This window comes from Cavia porcellus, unplaced genomic scaffold (genome assembly GCF_034190915.1).
Source record: "Cavia porcellus strain 051 isolate PalLab524CR breed Dunkin Hartley unplaced genomic scaffold, mCavPor4.1 scaffold_14, whole genome shotgun sequence".
Lineage (NCBI taxonomy): Eukaryota > Metazoa > Chordata > Mammalia > Rodentia > Caviidae > Cavia > Cavia porcellus.
Window position 1 is genome coordinate 63,965,869 of NW_026947497.1, and position 20,857 is coordinate 63,986,725.

Here is a 20,857-nt window from a genome sequence, read left to right on the forward strand (position 1 = left end):
ACTTTGGTCCCCCTCTTACCTAACCTTTCTTCTTAAATTAGGGGGTTCAGGGGTTGAATTAGATGCGATAGAAGGATAGATTTTCTAAGCATGGTACCAAAGAGTGAAATCTGACTTAAGGATTATTTTTGAGCATCCCAAATTGTGAATATCAAATACATGGAATAAAATTTAAAAGTTAATAGAGCTGGGCACGATACCTGCCTATTACCTCCGCTATTTGAGAAGCTGAGGCAAAAGGGTCACAAATTCCAGGTCAGTCTGGGCAATTTAGCAAAATCCTATCTCAAAATAAAAGGTGCTGTTGTGGGTCAGGGGTTGCAAGGGGAACAGTTACATGCAGCGCACCTAATTTATAGTATTATTTATAATGATCACACAAGGAGTCAAATACAGAGAAAGTACAGGAAATCTGTCCACACACTGAAGACCTAGAAGATCCAGCCGAAGGCCTGGATCCCCTGGCAATAACCTGCCTGAGTTCAACTGAAAACCTGAAGCCCACAACAATGACTCATGCAAGTCTATTTCATAAATCTGCACTGGGAAGGCCCAAAACTCAGCAGTCGAAGCTAAAAAGTCTGTGCCCGTGGGGTGAAGGATCTGTGCCAGCAGGTGAGGCCAGCATGACAAGCTCCTCCAGGAGGACCAACAGCTCCAAACAACCACACTTAGGAGAACTCACAATGCTACTCTTCCTCTCCAGGTCTCCTTTTATGCTGACAGCAGCCCTCCCGTGGGCCGTCCACGCTCAGCACCACGCTGATGCACTTCAGCTGGTGTTTAAGTCCACCACCAGTTACCAAGCCCCTACAGGTAAAAAGGAGCTCAATAATAGAGTGCTTGTCTACCACACAAGAGGCCCTGAGTTCATCCCCAGCCTTGCAAAACAAATTGGCAAAGATTTTAAAATATTTTGGACATATGTTTTATTCTACCTCCACAGAAGGCTGGGCTTGGCTACAGGACCTGTTTTAATCAATGTAACTGGCAGCCAGGTCCAAGCCGTGGCCTTCGGAGACCGTGGGTGCTGCCAGTTCCTGACCTCTATAAGATGCAGACGTCCAGGTAGCTGCCTTGGCCCCCAGATGTGACACTGAATGCAACATGGAGCCAAAAGCAGGTCATCCCTGCAGACCCAGACACACACCCCTGCCCAAGGCAGAGTGACCTGGCCGCCCCTGGGTGCTGCTGCAATGGAGGGGTTGTTACATAGCAAACTAAGACTCACATTGCGAGTGACCACAAGGTAAACTCAACTTGTGTGGCAGCAGTTTGGCAACAAATGGTGCTAGAGGACTTCCAGGAGGCTGGGTGTCTGTCTTGGTTACTTTTCTCTCATTGCAGAGACAAAATACCTGATGCCCAAGATTAGGGAAGGAAAGGTTTATTTAGCTTACAGTTTGTGGAGCTTCCAGTCCATTATCTACAAGGCAGGGTGACATGGCACAGGGGCACCACCAGGCACCAAGGGTGACAAGGGCAAAATGTGGGGAGCATGGACAGAAGACTCTTTCTGTCCCTGTATTGCATGCAGGCCACATCACCTGGGTGTAGCACTCACCCACCATCCCAGCACTGAACTGTCAGTCATTCACACACTCTAGATGCCCACCTCCCTGACTGCACGAGGCTGTGGGGGCATCCAGACTCAAACCGTAACAGCCTCTTAGTCTGTACTGTGTTGCTGTAACAAAATACCAAGACTGGGTAATGAATAAAGAAGGGAGATTTACTTCTTACAATCCCAGAAGCTGGGAAGTCCAAGGGTGAGGAAAGTTAGCACAGCAGCGTCCCTGGTAGAAGCGGAAAGAGCAAGAAAATATATGCACAGGAAGGGAGCGGCAGAGGGACAAACGGTGTTGCTAGCAAACCCACTCCAGCCGTGACAGAGCCCTGGGGACCCAGTCACCTTGTCCCAACACATGAACCCTAGAGGAGGCATTCAAACCACAGCCCCGGGAAAGTGGTGAAACCGCACAGCCAGCTGGGGACACGGTGACGAGTGTCACCATCACAGAGAGGGAGAAGCCGGCCTCCACGAGGAGTTGGCCTCCCATGTCCCACACTGGTCACACAGCATCAGCCTTGCCCATGGCAGCTGCTCAAGTACACAAGGCCCAGCTCAGCTATTTAGAGCCAAGGTGAACCCAGAACTAGGCTGAGCCACTGATCCGAGATTAGAAGAGCTAATCCAGCCTCCACGGCACCTGTGTGAGGGTTCTTCACCCACGTTAACTCTGAGTCTCCCACACAGCTTATCCTGGGGCTGATGCGGAGAGAGACCAGAAATGGAAACCCGTGTGGTCCCCTACACGGCTGGGGACAGCCTGTTGGGGAGTGGAGGAGCTTGGGGGCGGCAGCACCAGGACATGGAGCCAGCCTCAGACAGTTTGGGGACAGAGCATTTGCTGACCTCCAGCATCAGGCCATGAAACACCTGGCCTCGCCCCTCTCCCCATGCCCAGGACTACACAACTGCCGAGCCGGCTGCCTCGTTTCATGGCCACGGGTCTGAAGGTCATTCTGGAAATTGTTCTTGGAAATGGAGCCCCTGACAGGGACAGGGAAGAAAGCAAGTTGATGTTCAAATGTAGGTTAACTTGTTGGGTTCAACAGGCACAGGTTCCCAGGTGTGCAACTCCTAGATCCCCAGGGCACTCAGCATGAGACAGATGGCGAGCCCCTGACTCCCCCTTTTTCCTGTGCAGGCAGGAGAGGGGCACAGTTTGGCCAATGGCTGTCACACCCAAGTGGACCAGGACAGCTTCCCTTCTGCCTTTCTCATGGAGCTGTTTCGTAGCCACCACCCAGGCTGCTCCAACAGGAGGTGCAGCTTGGCCACCGCTGCCTCCTCTTTGAAGAAGGAAAGGGACAACCCTGCCACGGCTGAAATTATTATTATTTTTTTTTTAACTTTTTATCCGTACCAGGGATTGAACTCACAACCACCTGCTTGCAAGGCAGGTGCTTATGCCACTGAGCTAAATCCCCAGCACCTCACGGCTGAAATTGTTAACACCCCCAAGTCCCAATAGATACGATGGACAGATAATCCTCCTGAAAGTGCTCATTTCAGTTCCCCCTTACTCAGGGAGGTCTGACAGCTGTCAAGCAATCAGCTTACCTGTCACCATGGGGGCTGGGCTTCCCTGGATGCCCAATTGTTTGAACCAACCACAGCTTGTACTTGGACCAATCAAAAGACCCAAATTTGAACCAATCACTAACTTACACTTGAACCAATCAGAGGTCTGCAACTGCCATATAAGCAGCCTCTCCTCCTACCTCTTGGGTAAACTAGGAGGGCTCTGTCCACTGTGCTGAATCCTGTGCTCCCACACAGGCCCTGTTAAAGTCAAACTCACTCCAGTGGTCTTACAATCTGCTTTTATATATTTCTCAGGCAGCCTTGTCTCAGCAGGTCCTATAAACCTACTCAAAGTCCCTGAGTGGTGTGCCAGAGTGGCACTTTAAAAGAAAGAGCAATAGTCACTAGGGACAATTAGCTTAAAGAGCTTGGCACAATGCTCCTGCCTTGGAGTACCCTACCATGGACTGAATCCTCTGAAACCGTGAGCCCAACTCAAGCTCTCCTCCTTTAAATCGTGGGTGGCAGGTACAGTGTCCAGCAGTGGGAAAGCTAAGATGCCTGGGAAAGTCCTTTCCCTCTTAAATGCATCATCCTCCACATTAGTGGCCAGTGTGCTAACCAAGTGTACTGGCTGTGACCACAGAGTGACTTGATGATCTAGTCCAAATCTGTGCAGCAGATTTCACGGGCCCGTGCCTTCTATTCATGACACACATGGCTGTCTGTGGCAAAGGACCCTATGGCAGTGGACATCAGCAGAACCAGCAAGGTGACCCACTCTGCAGAGCCCAGGGAAGGACCTCAGTCCCCCGCACACAGCCTCACACAAGCATGAGAGTCCAGATCAACACATGAGGCCCACAACAGCTGGCAAATGTGCCTGAGTGCCAGCCCCGGGGTTGAGTGCCAAAGGCACTGCAGGGGTACCACCCAGTCCTGGCACACAGTCTCCCAAGAGTAGCATTGGGCATTGGCCATGGGACAGATCTCTGCCAGTTCACAGACAGGATTGCATTCCTGACATACAGAGCCCAGCAGTTATTCAAGGGTGCTCGGCTCCCAGCTGGGACTCCCACAGTGGGCAGTTATGTGGGCATCTGTGAGATGGTTAGTACCCCCACCACCTACAGCAGATGCCACTAAAAGATCAAATGGACTCTTCACAAAAATGGAAGAAATATGTGGTTCTAATTGTGGGAATTCCCCAGAAAAGCACCCCTCAAATACAGTGTTTACATGGGAGGCAGGGAGGAGGCCCTGGCTCTACAGGTCACTCTGCTGCCCCCACCTCCACGCCCGTGTTCAGCTATGGCCACTGTAAGCCATGTTGGGGGCAAGGTGGACCCCCCAAAGGAGGCCAGAATGGTGCTGGGGTCTCCTTGGCACAGCAGGACAGGAGGCAGGGGTTCTTCCTGCCCACAGCTAGAGGACTGAGATCCTGTCCTCCCTCTCCAGTGGGTCTGTCCCCCCCCCAGGGACTTTCTTGGGGATGCCACAGCTTCCTAGCTATTATGGTTTGGATCTGAAATGCACCCCACAGGCCCCTGCATGGACAGCTGTCCCCAACTGATGACAGAGAGGTGGAAACTCAGGAGGCGGGGCCTGGCTGAAAGTAGGGGCCACTGGGGGTGTAACAGGGTCAGTGATTGTGTCCTCGGCTTCTTCTCACCCTGCCTCCCTCTGCCCCGTCACCCTCTTCTCGTCCCCTTTCCTCCCTTCCATCTCTCCTCAGTCACATGTCCACTGGCCTACCATGAACTGAAGCCTCTGAGACCCTGAGCCCAAATAACCCTCTCCTGTTTTCGGTCACTCTCCCAGAAATTTTGTCACAGCCACAACAAGCCGACCAGTCACTGGCAGAAGCCAGCTCCAGCCCTGTGTTCAGACTGACACACTGGGTAGAACCAGACCAGAAGTCTCTCCTGGTCCTTCTGGAGGAGGGCACAAAGGGGCTCGGGGAGCCCAGCCTTGGCTCAGTGCAAGCAGTGTTCTTGCAGCAATAAGGCTGCCCAAGATCCAGCTGGCTTTGAAGGGTGTTTATCCGTCAGGGCCCAGGCTGGCCTCAGGGTGTCTGCTGTGCTCCCCGAAAGGTCCACAGAGACCACAGCATGTCTTTCACAGGCCACTTGGAACTCACTGACAGTGATGACAGGTGAGTAGACTGCAATTCCTGGGCCCCAATCCCTTGCCCCACAGGCCCAGGGCAGAGTCAGGGAGGCGGCAGGTCTGGGACACTCCTGGGGACAGCATGCTACAGCCCGGAGCCTGCTTCCCAGGAACACAGCCACAGGGACCTGTCGTACGGGCTAAGGTGAAAACAAGAGCGGCTCATTGCCTCAGCTTCAAGGATCATCAGAGACGGGCCAGTGCTGGTCTGGGGGGTGGGGGCGGTCCGTGTCCTGGTGCAGAGCTAGCTGAGGTCCCTGAGGTCCCAGTGGCCAGGTAGGCGACGCAGCCTCATGCCTCCCTTCTGGATGTGCTCGTAACAGGACTGGGGAGAGGGGCAAGGCTGGGATCATTCGCAAAGAGGCCCACTCAGCTCCAGCTCCACCCTTTGAGGGATGTGGGGCTCCCCCTCCTACTGTGCCCAGGGCGCAGCCTGGAGGTCTCCGGGATGGTGACCCCAGCTCCACGCCAGGCTCACCTCCAGGGCTGTGAGCAAGAAATCATACAGGCCGCCTGTGTGGACTGGGTCCATCATGTCCCGGATCAGGTGGATCTCGGCGCCCAGGTGCTGGATTCTGGAGAACACCCCATCCCCAAGATGGTGAGGAGGGGAGAGGGGGCCATCAAGGCAGTGTCATGTGGGGGACGTGGGCTGGATGCCCGAGGGGTGGGGCTCCTCTCCGGGCCTCAGCTTCCCCACCTGTCCTGACCCCGATGTTCATGGATTTCAGGGACCAGGGGCAGGAACCAGGGGGCCTCACCGCGCCCGCGACACCACGTAGATGAGCAGTGGCAGCAGGTCGTCCATGGGCAGCTTGTGCTCCCTGCCCAGCACTCGCGACACAGTGGCCTCGATTTCCCCATACGTCTTCTCCAACACCTCCAGCTTCTCCCGGGGGTCTACGGTGGTGCTGCAGCAGGTTGCCAGCTCCAGGCTCCAAGTCGCAGCCCTGGGGTGCTGTCCCCCGCTCCCGCCCCATGCTCCCCTCCCCAGAAGACTCACATGATCTTCTGTAGGCACTCAGTGGCTGACAGGAAACATCTGTCCCTGACCAGGGAGCTCCGCTGTGGAGGAGCAGGGTGAGCTTGGGTCCCAGCGCCAAGCCCTCTGCCACCCACCATGTTCGCAGACACAGCCCAGCCATGCAGAAGACACAGTGACCCTGGCTATCCCAGATGCAGAGGACACAGTGACCCTGGCTACCCCGCTGGCCTGGCTCCAAGCAACAAGGACTGGGGCTGGTGGGCTCCGGGCTGGGCATCCAGGAATCACGGTGACAGCAGGGTGACCGGGGTCCTGACCCTTACCTGATTGCTGGTTAGCCGGAGGTCCTTGAGGGGCCACAGGTGCCTGGAATAGTAAACAAGGCTCAGGGAGGAGGCATAGGCAGCCAGGCAGGCGGGGAATCAGTTACCTCAGTCACTTCCGCCACCCTGGTGCGCACACGGAGCCGAGGCAGGGAACCAGAGATTCTGGAGGAAGTGATCCTCCAGCCCGTGTGACAAATGGGTCCATGTGCAGCTGGAAAGAGGGGCTGTGTGGCCATAGGGAGAGAGGCCAAGTAGTCACCCGTGGTGTCCACGCATCAGCATGGCCAGGGAGAAAAGGTCTTCTCTCAGTGACGGGTACCCTAGCAGCTCATGCCTGTTACCCCAGCACTTGGGAGGCTGAGACAGGAAGATCACGGAGAGTCCAAGCCAGCCAGGGCTCTATAGTGAGTTCAAGGCCAGCCTGAGCTGCAGAGCCAGACCTTGTCTCAGAAAACAAAAAAAAACAGGGGACTTCCTGTCCCTACTCTCCGTTCAAGTGCCCACACCTGCCTGGATTCGGGGGCCAGCCTGACCAGTGAGGGCAGCATTCAGGGTGGGCCCAAGGGCCCAGGCCAAGCCAGTAAGGGACTCAAGGGGGCCCTGCCTGAGCTGCTGGGAAGGAAACGCCAGCTTCCCTCGGGGACACAGGACCCTGGGCTGGAAGGCTCTGACTTTGGAGCGGCTGCAGGAACATCTATCATCACCAGGGGGAGCCAGAGGAAAACCAAAGGCGAAGGACAGACGCTGGGCTCTGCAGGCACCTAGATCCAGCCCACCTGGGCACAGATCCTGGCACCCTTCTGGGTGTCGCAGAAGCCCGAGGGGGTGCCGGTAGAGGCAGAAGGGGCGGCTCACTTGTGCACGTCCAGGAACTCCAAAAGCTTGCTGTCTGGAAACAGGCTCAGGCTGGCAATGCCCTGGCTGTAGAGTGCGTCCTCTGGCTCGTGCAGGAGCAGGTAGAGGGTGAAGAGCTCGGAGTAGAAGCTGGGCAGCACCAGGGGCAACATCAGCCTGTGCACCTGCAGGTCCCTGAGAGATAGAGACAGTTGGGGACCGCCACCCCAGGCGGTGCACTGCGTGTGTCCCCCCTCTCTCCCAGGACAGAGGTCATAGGTTGCCGTGATCCACAAATGACCAATACGTGAAGTGTGGCCACCAGTGCGGGTGCCCAGCCCTGCCCAGCTGGCTTTCCTTTCCCCAGGGAGGCCCCAGGGGATTGGCCAGCTGGTCACCTTGTTTCTGCGTCTTCAGGTTCCTCCTCTAGGGCCTGGCCTTTGCGCTGTAAGGCCACCCGCAGCAGACCCCTGCGGCCAGTGAGAGGGACACATCTGCGGCCACCTGTGGTCGGCAGCTGCCTCTCCCAAAGCCAGGAATATGGGGCAACTGAGGTCAGCGCCTCAGTCATCACAGGTTCAGGGCTGGCGCCAGGGGACGCGGGCCGGAGTGTCCTTAGCCCAGTAGCAGGGGACTTCTGTCTGCAGTGACCACTGGATCACAGCCCAGCCTACAGTGGCTCCAAGTCCCCAGAGCCTAGGACAGCCTCAGATGCTGGTCCAGAGCTGCCATGGCCTGGCCGTGGTCCCAGTCCCCTCTGCTGCTCACAGCTGCACACTGGCTACCCTCAGAGGAGTCGGAGGAGCCACGCCCCCAGCTGCAGGGATAGGACAGGTGGGGAGGGTCCCAGGGAGGCTCACCTGTAGGCAGCCCAGAGCTCTCGGGCGTGCTGCTTCACCTCCCCCTGCGCCATCCCCTGCAGGTGCTTGTTGGCCCCGAAGCCCCCGTAAGTGGCCTGGAAGGTCAGCATCAGGGTGCGGAGAAGCTTCCCCAGTGGGTGCCAGGTGGAGTTCAGAGCCTGGGCCGAGGGTGGAGGTGACAGGGACATTCAGCACCCACTCTGCATCCCAGAGGCTTCCCGGGCGGGGGCCCAGGACCTCACCTTCTGGAGGTACCGCTGCAGGGCTGCGGGCTCCCGGTGACATAGCAGCTCCTCCAGGGCGTCCTCCATCCGACCTGCTTCGTCCTCCAGGCAGCTCCTGGGCAGTATGGAGCCCTGTGTCATCCCTCACCTGCACCTGTGCTCACACCTACAGCCAGACCCTGCGGTCCCCCTGCCCACCTCACCTCTCACAGCGCAGGTAGTCCTGGGCACGACGTGGCACCCGAGATCTCTGGACATGGAAGCCCAGCAGGGCCTCCTGCAGCTCCCCGGGGCAGCCGGCCACCATGAAGACCCGGAAGGGGCCATAGACGCCAGGCCAGCGGCTTTCCACGGGGAAGGCATCCACACCCAGCTGCCTGCCCAGGGACAGTGAGAGGAGGTCACAGGTGAGCTGCAGGCCCCTGACCCAGGCCTGGGGAGGTCAGGCCCCGGGAAAGGGGGTGGACGGCAGCATGCAGATGGGGTGGCCTCGACAAGGGGGGCCAAGAGGATGAGCTCTGGGACAGAGAATCCCAGGACTCCAGAAAGAGGAGACAGAAAACGCAGGGAATGAGCGCTGAGGCCAAGGAAGGCCAGCAGGCGTCTTAGCCCAAGAAAAGCCCAGTGCCCAAAGCCCAGGTGCCTCTGCCTGGGGTGGGTCACCCCTGGAAGACACCCGGCTGGGCTCATGTGCAGTAGGCAGTGTGTCACAGCTGTGCCCCACCTGGCGTCTCCAAGGGACCACTGTGCACTCCAATGCCTGCTGCCCGAGAGAAGCTGCGGGCAGGGACTGCAGGTCACTCAGACGCCACCCCCTGTTTGTGTCTGAACACCACTGTCCCCCAAGTCCCTCCAAGAGGACAGAGCCTCCAAGAGATGCTGCTGTCACTGCGGTTCCCCAGGGCAGAACTCGGTCCTCACAGGGGAGAAAAATGTCTGTCTGCCCCTCAAATACTGCTACAGGAAGCTGGGCATGGTGGTGCACACCTATGATCCCCTCACTTGAGAGGCTGAGGCAGGAGGATCTTTGAGAGTCTGAGACCAGCCTTAGCTACAAAGTGAGCTCAAGGCTGGCCTGAACTACATCCTGAGACCCTGTCTCCAAAAGTCAAAACAAAACAAAAACAAAACAACACTACCCTGTGACAGTGAGTTCAGCTGGCAAGTTCCCTCCCCGACTAGGACTGCCAGGGGACCAGCGCCAGGCCAGCATCTGGCCACCACCCTCACAGGCTCTGTCTATCTGTCTCCTCTATGGCTGATCCACGATTTCCTTCGCTTCACCCTTTTCTTGTGTGTGTGTGTGTGTGTGTGCTTTGTAAACACTCAGGGGCCCCTTTTAGAACAACTCTCGAGCCTGAGCTCTGCCCACCCCCCGCGTGTCCCCCACAGGTGTGTGGAGGACGCAGCTCCCCTGTCCGGAGCTGCCTGTGACTGGGCCCCCAGGCTCTCAGCAGCGCCCAGCGTCTCTGTAGAGGCCTCAGCACAGCCAGACCAAGCGGCCACACTCACCTCTTGCAAGTGCTGCTGGGGTCCGGCGGGAGGGCAGCTGTGTCCAGCACTCCCTGGGTGTTCAGCCCTCTGCCTGTCCCACTGCCAAACCAGCCCTCCAGGGTGAAGCCGTTGGGGAAGGTGATCTTGCCCTGGGGAGCGGGCAGAGGCAGGGCTGTCACCTGATAGGATGCCCTCATGCCTGGCCATTCAGGTCAGAGGGGCTGAGGATGGATGGGGGCCCCAGCCTAATGAGGGAGGACAGAGCCCAGGAATGAGCGGGTACAGGACGGGCAGGGCCAGCACCCCAGGGTCCACCCCTTTGTGCCAGCAGTGCCTGCTCTTCCCTGTCAAAGGCTTCCAGAGTCCCACGGCAGCACCAGTGCCTCTGGCTGGTCAGCTGAGGCAGGAGTGTTCACCAGACGGTGATCCCAGGGACAGCTCCCGGAACTTGGTGGGGGAATTGGGGAGACATGGCCAGGGACCACCAGTGTCCTCTGGATGCAAGACACAGCTTCCGTCCACTCCCAATCACAGGAGGACTCTGCCCCGCCCTCCATCCAGCCTGAATTTGGGGCCCAGAGGTGCAGCCAATAAACTGCACCCCAGGTCCAGTGGTCCCACCTTCCCCTCAGGGGTCAGGTCCTTGGTGAAGGTGCCCTCGTACAATGAGTCGTCTTCCGAGAGGAGGACGCCAGGGCCCTGGGGGGTGCGGGGGAGAGATGCATCAGGAGTGGGAAAGGACAGCAGGGACCCCCGAGGGGACCCTCACCCTTGGGCTGCTGAGTACCAGCCCAGGGCATCTCCCTCCTGGGTGCCCTATGCACGGCCCAGCCTGGCTCTTCACCCTGGGATTCCCCCAACTCCCGTCACTGCCCCAGGGCCACACGGATCCCTCTAAGCTTTCTGTCTTTGTCATTTACATGTCTCTTCCCCTGAGGCTCCCTGAGGACCCCACAGGGTGGTGGGATCCAGGGTACAGGGGCGTCACTGCACGCTGCTTTGGGGCTCTGAAGGAATACTCCTAACCTGAGTCGCTCTGGGGCTGGGATTCAGCAAGATCAGGGTACATGGGCAGCAGGTGGCATCCCTCCAGCGCTTTCCCTATCTCCCTGGGAGTTGGGACATATGGGACAGACTGGGCCACTCCTGCTCACCACCATCTTGTCCGCCTGGAAAGTGCTCTGGTAGCAGATGCCTGCCTGGGTGACCACGACGCCAGAGCCATTGCGCTGGTCAGCCTGCCACATGCCGATGTAGCGCTCACCACTAGGGGACAGGGTGGGGGGCAGAATCCAGCTGGGCCAGGGCTTGGGGAGGAAGGTTTCCCAGGGGGACAGCAGAAGAGGGTGCAAGTCCCAAGTGTGCAGGCTGTGGAGGCCAGAGCTTGAGACGGTCCGAGGGGGCGGCCAGGGATTCAGAGCGAGGCTGGGGTGCGGGGGCTGCAGTGGGGTGAGGAAGAGGTGTGGCCTCGAATGCCAGGCCAGGACCAGAGCTCAGAGGGAGTGGGGTGCTGGGGGGCCATGGGGACAACAGGGTGGTGGCTTCACCTGTTGCCATCCTCCTGGATGCCGTAGCCACTCCTCTGGTCCTTTGCCCAGTGGCCCGTGTACCGGAAGGGCTGGGGAGCCTGGGGCGCACTGTCCAGGACCCCAAACCCGTGCCGCAGGCCAGCCTGGAAGTAGCCTCTGTACACCTCCTCCGAGCTGTACCTGGAGGGTTCACAGAGGCTGGCCTCACTCGCCTCCCAGGACACCCAGGGCCACCCCGCCCGCCCAGCACTGCCACTGAGGGCCACTTACTCACAGATGCCGTAGCCCTGCATGGTGCCCTCCTGCCAGTGGCACTTGTAACAGTCGAACTTGTCCTCGATGGCCTTGGGCACCAGGTAAATGCCAAAGCTGCTGAGAGCAGGCAGGCGTCAGTGCCCACCCTGCCACCGGGACGCCCGTCTCTGCACCCAGGCCGTGAAGCCCTGAGACCCTCCTGGCCCTGGGCCTGTCCCTCCCCCGCAGGATCCTCTCTGTTCAGCGCAGGGCCCCAGCTCCCCAGTCTCTGTGCTCCTGCTCGGGGTTCAGATGGGGCTTCTGGGCCAGACCACACGCACCCCGCTTCTCTCCTCTGGCCTTACCCGTGCTCCAGCCCCCAGCGGAAATTCCCCACGTGATTCCGCCCATCCGGCCATTTCAGGGTCCCCCTGGAACACGGCGGACAGCACCCCCAACCATCAGGCCACCAGACCCAGCCTACCACAGCCCTGGGACTCCACGGAGGTCCTCCCCACCACCAAACCAACCTCTGAGCTGAGCCCCTTCTCCCTCCACATCCCTTTAACCCTCTCCACACCAGCAGCCTGGTGGGGGCACTCACCAGACCCCTGGGGAGCCCCAGACACTCTAGATTCCCTTATAAGAGGTGAGAGCCTGCCCCAGGGGGCCCCTCCACACCACCACGGAAGAGCACTGCTCTGCTGTGGGGCATGATGGTGCCCGCCTGTAATCTCAGCACTCCTGAGTCTGAGGCAGGAGGATCACTTTGAGTTCCAGGCCAGCCTGGCCTCCAGGTGAGATCCTGACCCCACCACGCCCCCAGCAGCTACTCACTTGCCGTGGGGCCTGCCCGAGTACCACTCGCCTTCATAGGTGGCCCGGCAGAGGTGTCCCTTGGTGCGGAAGGTGTAGGCTGCGGAGCGACAGGCCGGGGGCTCGGAGGGTGCAGGACCGGCCCCCAGCACTGGGAAGTCCTTCTTTCCACGCAGGGCCTGGCACACGGCCTGGCTCACCTTCCACTGCCACACCACCTGACAGGAACACGAGACAGTTGCCACTCTACCAGAGACCCTTCCACTCCCACCCCCAAGATCCCCGATTCCCACGGTGCTCACCAGGTCCTGGGGGTCCCTGACACACAAGGAGAACTCGTCCTCTGGCGTGACGACGCGGAGCATGCACCTAGGGTGGGGGTGAACAGCTGCCCCAGTGCACGGGCAGGGTGGAGTGGCAGCTTGGGGCTCCCAGGCAGGGACTGAGGGGTGGAGGGAGGGCGGGGGCAGGGGCTCACCTGTCCTGCACGGGATGCACCCACACCAGCCTCAGATCGAAGGAGTGGATATTGGGGCCCTGCAAAGGATGGCTCAGTCACCTGGCATTGACCCTGCACGTGGTCCCAGGCTGCCTCCTGCCTGCCTACTCTGGATGGCTTCACCCCCAGCCAGGCCTCTGGAGAGATCTGTGCTGTGTCCTCAGGATCAGCCTGGCCAGGTCACTCACAGCTCCGTGGCCAGCAAGAAAGGAGTGCAAGGCCCAGGCCCAAGGCTGAGGAGGAGCTGGACAGACACAGGCCAGCCACAGAGATGGCAGCCAGTACAAAAGCCCAGGGAAGACAGTGGCCGATGCAAAGGCCCAGGGGTCAGTGGCCTGTTATAGGCAGGGCATCCCCCCAACCCCAGGCATGGGTGTGAAATCTGAAGCAGGTCAGCCCCCACCTTCAGCAGCACCAGGGCGTCATCGAAGAGCAGCACGCGCTCAGCCCGCAACGGGATGGCCGTCACCGGAATGTCCTGGCTGTCCTGCAAGAGGCGGTGCCCAGGCGTGCAGAGTGCATCCTGGGAGATACAGGATCGGCAGGCTCCCCAGACACCTCCAGGGGAGCCCAGGCCTGTGACAGGCACCGCCAGCAAGTGGCGCCACCTGCTCCTCTGTGTCCTCTGCTGCCGGCTGGCTCCATCCAGCTCTGCTGTCCCTCCCTGTGCCCAGGTCTACTTCCTCTCAGACACAGGGCTCTCTGTGCCCCGGGCAGGGTGTGACAAGCTGGCAGGGACTCAGGGGTGCTTGGTGACCCCTCAACCCAGAGAGAACCCATTCTGCAGTTTTTTGCCATACTAAGCATGAGTGGGAGATTTGGCTTTTGTGAAATGGGGTCTAGCAGTGTAGTTTGCCCTGGTCTTGAACTCAGTTGCAGCCTGCCTGGCCTTGAACTGCCAATGATCTTCCTGCCTCAGCCTCCTGAGTGGTGACATTGCAGGCATGCACCTCCACATCTAGTTTTCTGACTGCTTTTCCCCAGAGCCAGGTCAAGGCTGGTTCACGAGCTGCTCAGTGGCTGGATGGGGGTGACCAGCAGCTCTCTGGTTCAGCCCCCAATGCCTCTCCCAAATGGGGAAATTGAGGCAGGGAGCATACATCAAGCAGCTGGAGCCAGCCAGCAGCCTCATCCTCGTGCCCACGTGGACCCCTGGCCTGGCCACCCCTCTGGCCCCAGACCCACCTTCAGGCGGCTGCTTAGGCTGTGCCCTAGGGCTTGGGTAGCCACAGCCTGGTCCAGTGCCTGCTGCAGGAAGGACTGCAGGTTCCCATAGAGGGTGATGGCATTTATCACCAGCTCCTGGGCGGGGTGGTGCTGTGAGGGGTGGGACAGACTGTGAGGGGCTGGAGGGCTGGGGGCAGCCGGAATGAGATTCCACCTCTGCCCTCTGGGTCTTCTCCCACCTCCAAGGCAAAGCTGTGACCCCCTTGGAGCCTCAGGGCAGGGTGGGGAATTTGTGACCCCTCAGGAGAGGCAGGGACCCCTGAGCCTCGGCCCCAGCCTCTCCCCTACCTCTCTACCCAGCCTAACCCACCTTCCTGAGGGTGTCCCTGAGGCGCAGCAGGAGGAGTATGTACTGCTGCAGGTGCTGGGCAAGTGGCTGGCAGAGGGCCTGGCCCAGCACGGCGTCCACTGAGCCTTCGAAGCTCATGCCAGCCAGGTACTTCTGCAGCGGCCTGCACTGAGCAAGCCAGTGCTCTCTGTGGAGAGGTGGGGCATGCACCCCATCACCCTCCCTTCTGCCCTGCCCCGGCTACTGCCCCATCCACAGCGCCCAGGCTGAAGGAAGGCAGGCTGAGTACAGGGTCACTGTGAGCAGGAAGGGCTGTGACAATGGGCTGGAGGCTGGAGGCCGTTCTCACTGGTCTTCTCCTTCCGCTTCCCAAAGGGATCAGTGTGGAGCCCTTACAGCCCAGAAGATGCTCCACAGCTGTGATCCTGCTGCTCTGGGGATAAGGCTCCCCAATCCCTGCTCCCACTCGAGGTCCCCTGTAGCACCCCTGCTCACCTCTTCCCCTTTGCCACCTGTTGGAAGACCTGCGCCACCAGGCAGCTTGTGTAGGACTCGATGTACCTGTGGCACAGAGCCTGGCTCCAGACCCAAGCCTCTGCCTTCTCGTCCCAAGTCCTCCGTACTGAGCAGCAGAGGCTTGGCCACGGGCAACGTCATGTTGTGACCCAATGAGACACATATGCCCAGGAGGCTCTGAGGCTGAGGCCTGGATGTCCAAGTTCCCCCCACTAGGTAACACCCACACCTGGGGAGCCCCACCCCAGACCCGCCCTGGCCCTCTTACTCCAGATGGACCTGCAGGACGCCGTCAGCACTACCCAGCAGCGGCAGGGCCTCCAGGCCGGTGGTGCGTGGCTGGTGCAGCCTCTTCAGCAGGGACTGCAGGCTCTGCTCCGTCAGCTGGCGCAGCTGCTGGGAGCTCCTGAGCAGCTGCTGCAAGAGTTGCAGGTGCTCGCGCCCCCGGGGCTCCCAGGGCTCTGGGTCTGCACAGGGCAGTCACATGGTGAATGGGACATGGCCCTGGCGGCTGGGGGCCAAGCCAGGACAGTGGGTAGTACCCTGCAGAAGACTCCAGTGCATGGTCACCACCTGATAACTCGGGGTGACTTTGGCAATCTTGGGGACCCCTTGGGACTGTGGCTTCCCTACCCACTCAGAGCTCAGAGTGTCACTAGATGGTCCTTGGCTATCTCACAGATGTCCAGGTGCCCCAAAAGGACAACACCTGCCCAAGGTCACTCCACAAGGGAGACCAGAGACAGGAGCAAAGCCCAGGTGTGCTGCCTTCCGGTCAGAGCTCTCCCATCAACCCAGGAGAGGTCAGCACCTCCGAGTGTCAGCCCGGACTCACAGCCTGACCCCTTGGGGTCACTTTACAAAGGGAGCAGCCAGCAACTTTGGGCCATGACACCAAGTGCTGGCACTGCCCCTTGACACTGAGAAACCTGCAGCTCAGAGGGCCCAGCAAGGTGGAACTCCTGTCCAAGGACTGTGCCCTGGTCCCCTACCTACCCCCTCGAGCCTGGACTCACCGGCCAAGAGCAAAGGCTGCAGGATGCGTGTGTTGACATGGGCCAGGGAGGCTGAGAAGGTCTCCTCCAGTCGCAGCAGGGCTGCTTCCACCTCCCGGCTGCACATGGCGCCCCTGGGTGGATACAGACCAGAGCCAGTGCACAGCAGCAAGGCCCATGGCCACCCACATCTGGACAGAGCCAGGAGTCTGGTTCATGTCCCCGGGGAAACCCTGGCAGGCAAAGCGGGGCAGGGGCAGGTGAGACAGCCCAGAACCGCCAAGGGAAGCGCCCTTCCTTTCTTGCGGGATACCCGTCCTTCAATTCCAGCTACTCAAACACCTGCTGTGGCTCCCATGTGCCTGGGAAGAGCCATGTCACGGGGTCCTAGCCACCTCACCATCACATCAGAACCCTGCGGCCTCTAGAAGCAGGGACGTGCTGTCAGAGGGGCCAGGCCTGTCCTCGAGACCCCCAGGATCTGTCACTCAACAGGGTCGTGTAAGTCAGGAGAGGTTGGATGGGACCAGAGGATCTGGAGGCTTCTGGCTGGAGCCGTGGAGGACATAACACAGCTGGGGGAGTGTCAAGCTCAGGGCCTGCGGGCTCGGCCTCTTGACTCGGCCCACAGAGGCCTGATTTTGCCTCTGTCCACCATGGAGAGCCATGAGGGCCTCAGCAATGTCACAGTGGACCCAGCATCAGACTTGGTGACCACTACAGAGGAGACGGTGCAGGCAGTGAGGAAGGTGAGGGTCCAGAGCCCACCACCGCTAGCTGGGCTCAGTCTTATGCAAGGGACCCCTTAGGAAGCCATGTGCTGCAGGAGGAAGGCAGGATTTCCTGTCCCCAGCCAGAGGGGCTTCCAAGCATGCAAGGATCACCGGAAATGGAGTGTCCCTGCTGGAGGGAGGACAGCGAGGGTCCCAAATGACCCAGGCAGAAACCTTGTCATGGAGAGTGGGGGAAGGGCTCCGAGCCCAAGCCCCTGGGGCCATGTCTCTCCCTGATCCCAACAGAGGCTCTGGAATTAGCTGGCCTGGGTGGGGACATCAGCAGGGCACTCGATGGTGGGCATGTGACAGAGGAAGGGGACTCACCCCAAGGATGCCATAGGCTTCCTTCAGCACAGCCAAGCTGCTGGAGGGGCGGAACCTGGCCCAGGGCCAGGCATTCATTCCCGCCCCACCTTTCCTGCTCTGCTGCTGCTCTGCACAGGAAGGGGAAGCAGCTGGACACGGGCTCCAAGGCCTGAGGCGGGGCAAGAGTGGCCCAGGCTCATAGACCCTCACCCACATTCCTGGAAACGGATGGAAGTGAACGTCCATCTTTCCAGCCTTAAACTACCCGAGGTCGCCCCACGCTTCCCCGATGGGCCCCTTCCATGCCCCGGCTTTTGCCCAGCCCTGCTCTTCTCTGAGCCTGTCCTCACTCGGTGGAATGGAGGTGCAACGCGATCATAGCGTTCCAAATTACCACAGTCGCCCCTCCAAAGAGCTAACCATGGAAGGAACTTCTAGGGGCTGGGACCTGGTTCTTGAGCCCCTGTGAACCATTCAGAATGAGTCCTGCGGACCTAGGTTGGCAACTGCCCACTCTGGGGTCCTTCCAGGTTGCCACCCCTAGGGGACCCCACACCAGGTACACTACTGCCCAGCCCCAGCCCACTGTGGTCAAGGCCCTCTCTCCCTTTCTCCAGTCCAAAGTTCCCTTAAGGGGCAGGCTGTGCATGATGCACGAATGGGGAAATGGAGGCCTGGGAAAGATCGGAGGTCCCCAGATGCTCTCTGCAGAGCCTGTGCAAGCCCAGACCTTGGCCACCATTCTGAGAGAGGCTGGGTGACTCACCCCAGTGCACAGTGAGATCCCGGCAGCACCCAGCCTCCTCGGAGCTCCCTGGGCTGACTCAGTGTCACAGCGGGGTGTGGTGCAGCCAGTCCTGGCATGCACAGGTGCGTCACCTCTGTCCCTGTGGCCACCAGCCCCAGTCAGACCTGCCTTCTCTCCCACAAGCCCAGCTCCTGTCCACACTCGGTGGCCGCTAAGGTCACCAGGCCTCCCTGCTTCCCTGCCAGCCCCATCGCCCTGGCCGCACCCTGTCCCCGCCCTTGCTCTGGTATTTCCTGGTCTAGACAGGCAGGGGCCTCCTGCGATTCTTGGCTGGCCCCTGTCAACCAGCACACGAGGCAATCGTGAAGCTGTCGTGTCTGCTCCCGACACCTCCTGCCTCTGCGGTCACTTATGTAGTCCCCTGCCTCTTCCAAATACTCAGCTCTGTCCCCGCTGTCAGGCACCGTCCACGCTGCCCCGTGAGATAACGCCAGCATCCTGCTTTTCCCTCCGTCCAGCCCTTCTCCCTGCGCTTGCCGGCGTCCTCCTCCAGCTGGATATAGCTCAGGCACTGTCCCTAAGCTGCCTTAAACCCCCACAAGGTGGCCACAGGGCGGGGAGGACGGTGCAGGCACAAACCCCAGTCCTAGGCGAGCCCGCGGGACGGAGCGCAGCACAGCCGCGCAGCGGCAGCAGCGGCCCTGACTGGGCGCTCCGCAGCCAGCAGTGTGAGGCGGCGGCAGCCCCGCCCCTTACCTGCACGCAACCGCTGCTCCCCGCTGTGTCGCGCTGCGCCGCCCCACCCTGGTGCTGAGCCCACCCAGCCCCTGTCCCGCCCCAGTGTCATTGTGGGCAGGGCCTCGGAGGGGCCGGAATGCAGCACCCAGAGTCACCCGCCAAGGTTCCGGGCCACTGCTGAGCTCCCAGGGCTGCTGGAACCCCAGGCAGGGGAAAGCTGGGGAGTCTGGGGCTTAGCCCTGCACCCTGAGTGGGCCCCATACTTATACCCTGGCCTGGGGTGCAGTCCCTCGCTGACCGCTCTGCACCCCTCAGGCCAGTGGATCCGTTGGACCCGTAACTGAAAGAGAAGTTGGCCCTGCAGCCACCCAGGCTGAGTGTCCTTGGGTGTGACCTTGGGGGCGGCCCCTCTGCCTGCTTCCCAGTGGAGCCCAAGTCCGCATTTCCTGCCAGGGCTTGAGACCTTGGAAAGTTTGGGTAAGACCAGGCCGCCGAGTCTGAGAAAGAGGAGGGAGCAAATCTGTAACAAAGGAGCCCTCGGCCACTGGTCAGTCACCCAGCGCTGCCAGCGGCACCGGCTCCAGCTTCCTGAGCTGAGCAGCCTGCCCGAGCTGCTACTGTGGCTTTCGGAGCTGAGATAAAGTGACAAGGCCAGGGCTCCAGAGGTGACTGGGGACCGGGGAAAAGGGTGGCCTGGTAGAGTCCCTAATCTAACTGGAACCAGGCCTGGGGGCCTGGGCTACCCAGCTCCCTTGCCAAGTCACAGGGCAGAGCTTAGGTTCTAGACCTGTTCTGCCCCCCACCTCATCTCAGTTTTCCCATCTGTGCACATCGGAGGGAGGAGGACCAGACAGGCCGATCTCATCCAGTTTTCTCTCCAGGGCACAGGCTTTCTGCCGAGCCACACGCAGGGAATGAGACCGCTGAGCCTGGGCCTATGGAGCAGCCTGCACTCTCAGGCTGCCTCACGGCATTGCAGACCCAGTGTTGTTGCCTTCCAGATGGGGCAGGCCTGCCCTGCCTCTCCCCCTCCTCCTCACCTCACTCTGTAACACAGGGTCCGTGCACACTCCTTGCACACACATGCAGCCCTGTGGACCCCTCTGCTCCCGGGCCTGCTGCCTGGGCCCCTGTGCGGCACTGTAGGAGCTCTGTTCCCAGCAGGGATGCAGCCTGACACTCTGCTACGGATGCACGTGTATGCATCCATGGCCTGTGAGTCTGGACACCAGGACTCACACACGGATGCACACGTGTCCCTGCATACAGTGCGCTGTTGGTGCAAGCCAGCACACGCTCATGCACACACAGGCCTGACCCAGGCCTGGCCTGGACCTTAGCTATTCCAGGCCTGGCCTGGGGCCAACAAGTCTAGCCGCAGCCAGCTCCCAGCAGGCCTCAGTAGCTGTGTCACAGGTCAGGCCCTCTCCACCCCCACTCTGGCTGAGTCCCTGCCACCCTGGATCCCAGACTGGCTCTGTGACCGGAAGATCCTCACTCCCTCACCACAGCTCCAGTGATAAACCCCGAGCACCAGAGCTTCCTGTTTGCAGGGTGGGGGGAGTTGTTCCCAGGTCCCCCAGCCATCGCCCACTGGCTGGCCATAGTTCCAACCCAGAGGCCCCGGAGGCCAGGCCAGTCCCTATGGAAACCCTCAGGAGCTAAGAATAGTACAGAAGGGACAAGTAACGTTTATGGCCAGTGTTCATGCTAACACGCACAGAGGGGGCGCTGTCTTTCAGGGGCGTGGACACCTAGAGCTCCCCTAAGCCAGGCTCGCTGGACTCACCTGGGGTTGATTTCGGGCCTTGTGAGAGCTCAGTACTGGACCCAAGTGCAGACAGGGTATTTATTTTTGAGACAGGGTCTTACTATATAGCCCAGGCTATCCTTGAACTCCTAGTGATTCTCCTGCCTCAGCCTCCTGCGTGCTGGGATTACAGGCATATGTCATCGTGCCTGGCTCTTGACTTTAATAACCTCAGAAGTTACCAGAAGACAAAGAAAAGGGCGGGGGGGCTGGCATCAGACTGGAGATATGTTCTGCAGAGGTACCAATTCCTTGCGAGGCATGCGATCATGATATGCTGCAGACACGAGCCAATAAAAATCAGAACTAAAAAAGAAGTCATGAAGCATAAAGCAACACATTTGCAGGAACTATAATTCAAAAGTTCCATTATTTAAATTTTCTTTATGCT

The 20,857-nt window shown here is 59.8% G+C and overlaps 1 protein-coding gene across 16 annotated transcripts; it reads right to left on the reverse strand.

The window, feature by feature from the left end:
* Positions 1 to 1,371: 1,371 nt before the first annotated feature.
* Positions 1,372 to 18,941, reverse strand: Als2cl (ALS2 C-terminal like). Of its 16 annotated transcripts, XM_013160251.3 has the most exons (28): positions 18,558 to 18,575; positions 17,937 to 18,027; positions 17,189 to 17,388; positions 16,110 to 16,222; positions 15,362 to 15,560; positions 15,073 to 15,138; positions 14,599 to 14,764; positions 14,247 to 14,378; positions 13,465 to 13,584; positions 13,041 to 13,099; positions 12,865 to 12,931; positions 12,584 to 12,780; positions 12,112 to 12,177; positions 11,783 to 11,884; positions 11,531 to 11,692; positions 11,138 to 11,249; positions 10,605 to 10,682; positions 10,002 to 10,132; positions 8,693 to 8,866; positions 8,508 to 8,604; positions 8,266 to 8,423; positions 7,804 to 7,875; positions 7,427 to 7,600; positions 6,569 to 6,611; positions 6,264 to 6,325; positions 6,022 to 6,171; positions 5,739 to 5,835; positions 1,372 to 5,585 (listed from the first exon to the last, which is right to left on the reverse strand). In XM_013160251.3, the coding sequence occupies exons 3-28, from the start codon at positions 17,200 to 17,202 to the stop codon at positions 5,505 to 5,507; spliced, it is 2,892 nt and encodes a 963-aa protein (XP_013015705.1). In that variant the 5' UTR covers positions 17,203 to 17,388; positions 17,937 to 18,027; positions 18,558 to 18,575; the 3' UTR covers positions 1,372 to 5,504. The 16 variants fall into 16 exon arrangements, with proteins under 16 accessions (XP_013015705.1, XP_063117129.1, XP_013015704.2 ...); XM_063261059.1 differs by lacking the exons at positions 17,189 to 17,388; positions 18,558 to 18,575 and adding an exon at positions 18,926 to 18,941 and having other exon boundaries at positions 17,937 to 18,057; XM_013160250.3 differs by lacking the exons at positions 17,189 to 17,388; positions 18,558 to 18,575 and adding an exon at positions 18,675 to 18,845 and having other exon boundaries at positions 6,022 to 6,160; positions 17,937 to 18,057.
* Between the last annotated feature and the right edge of the window lie 1,916 nt (positions 18,942 to 20,857).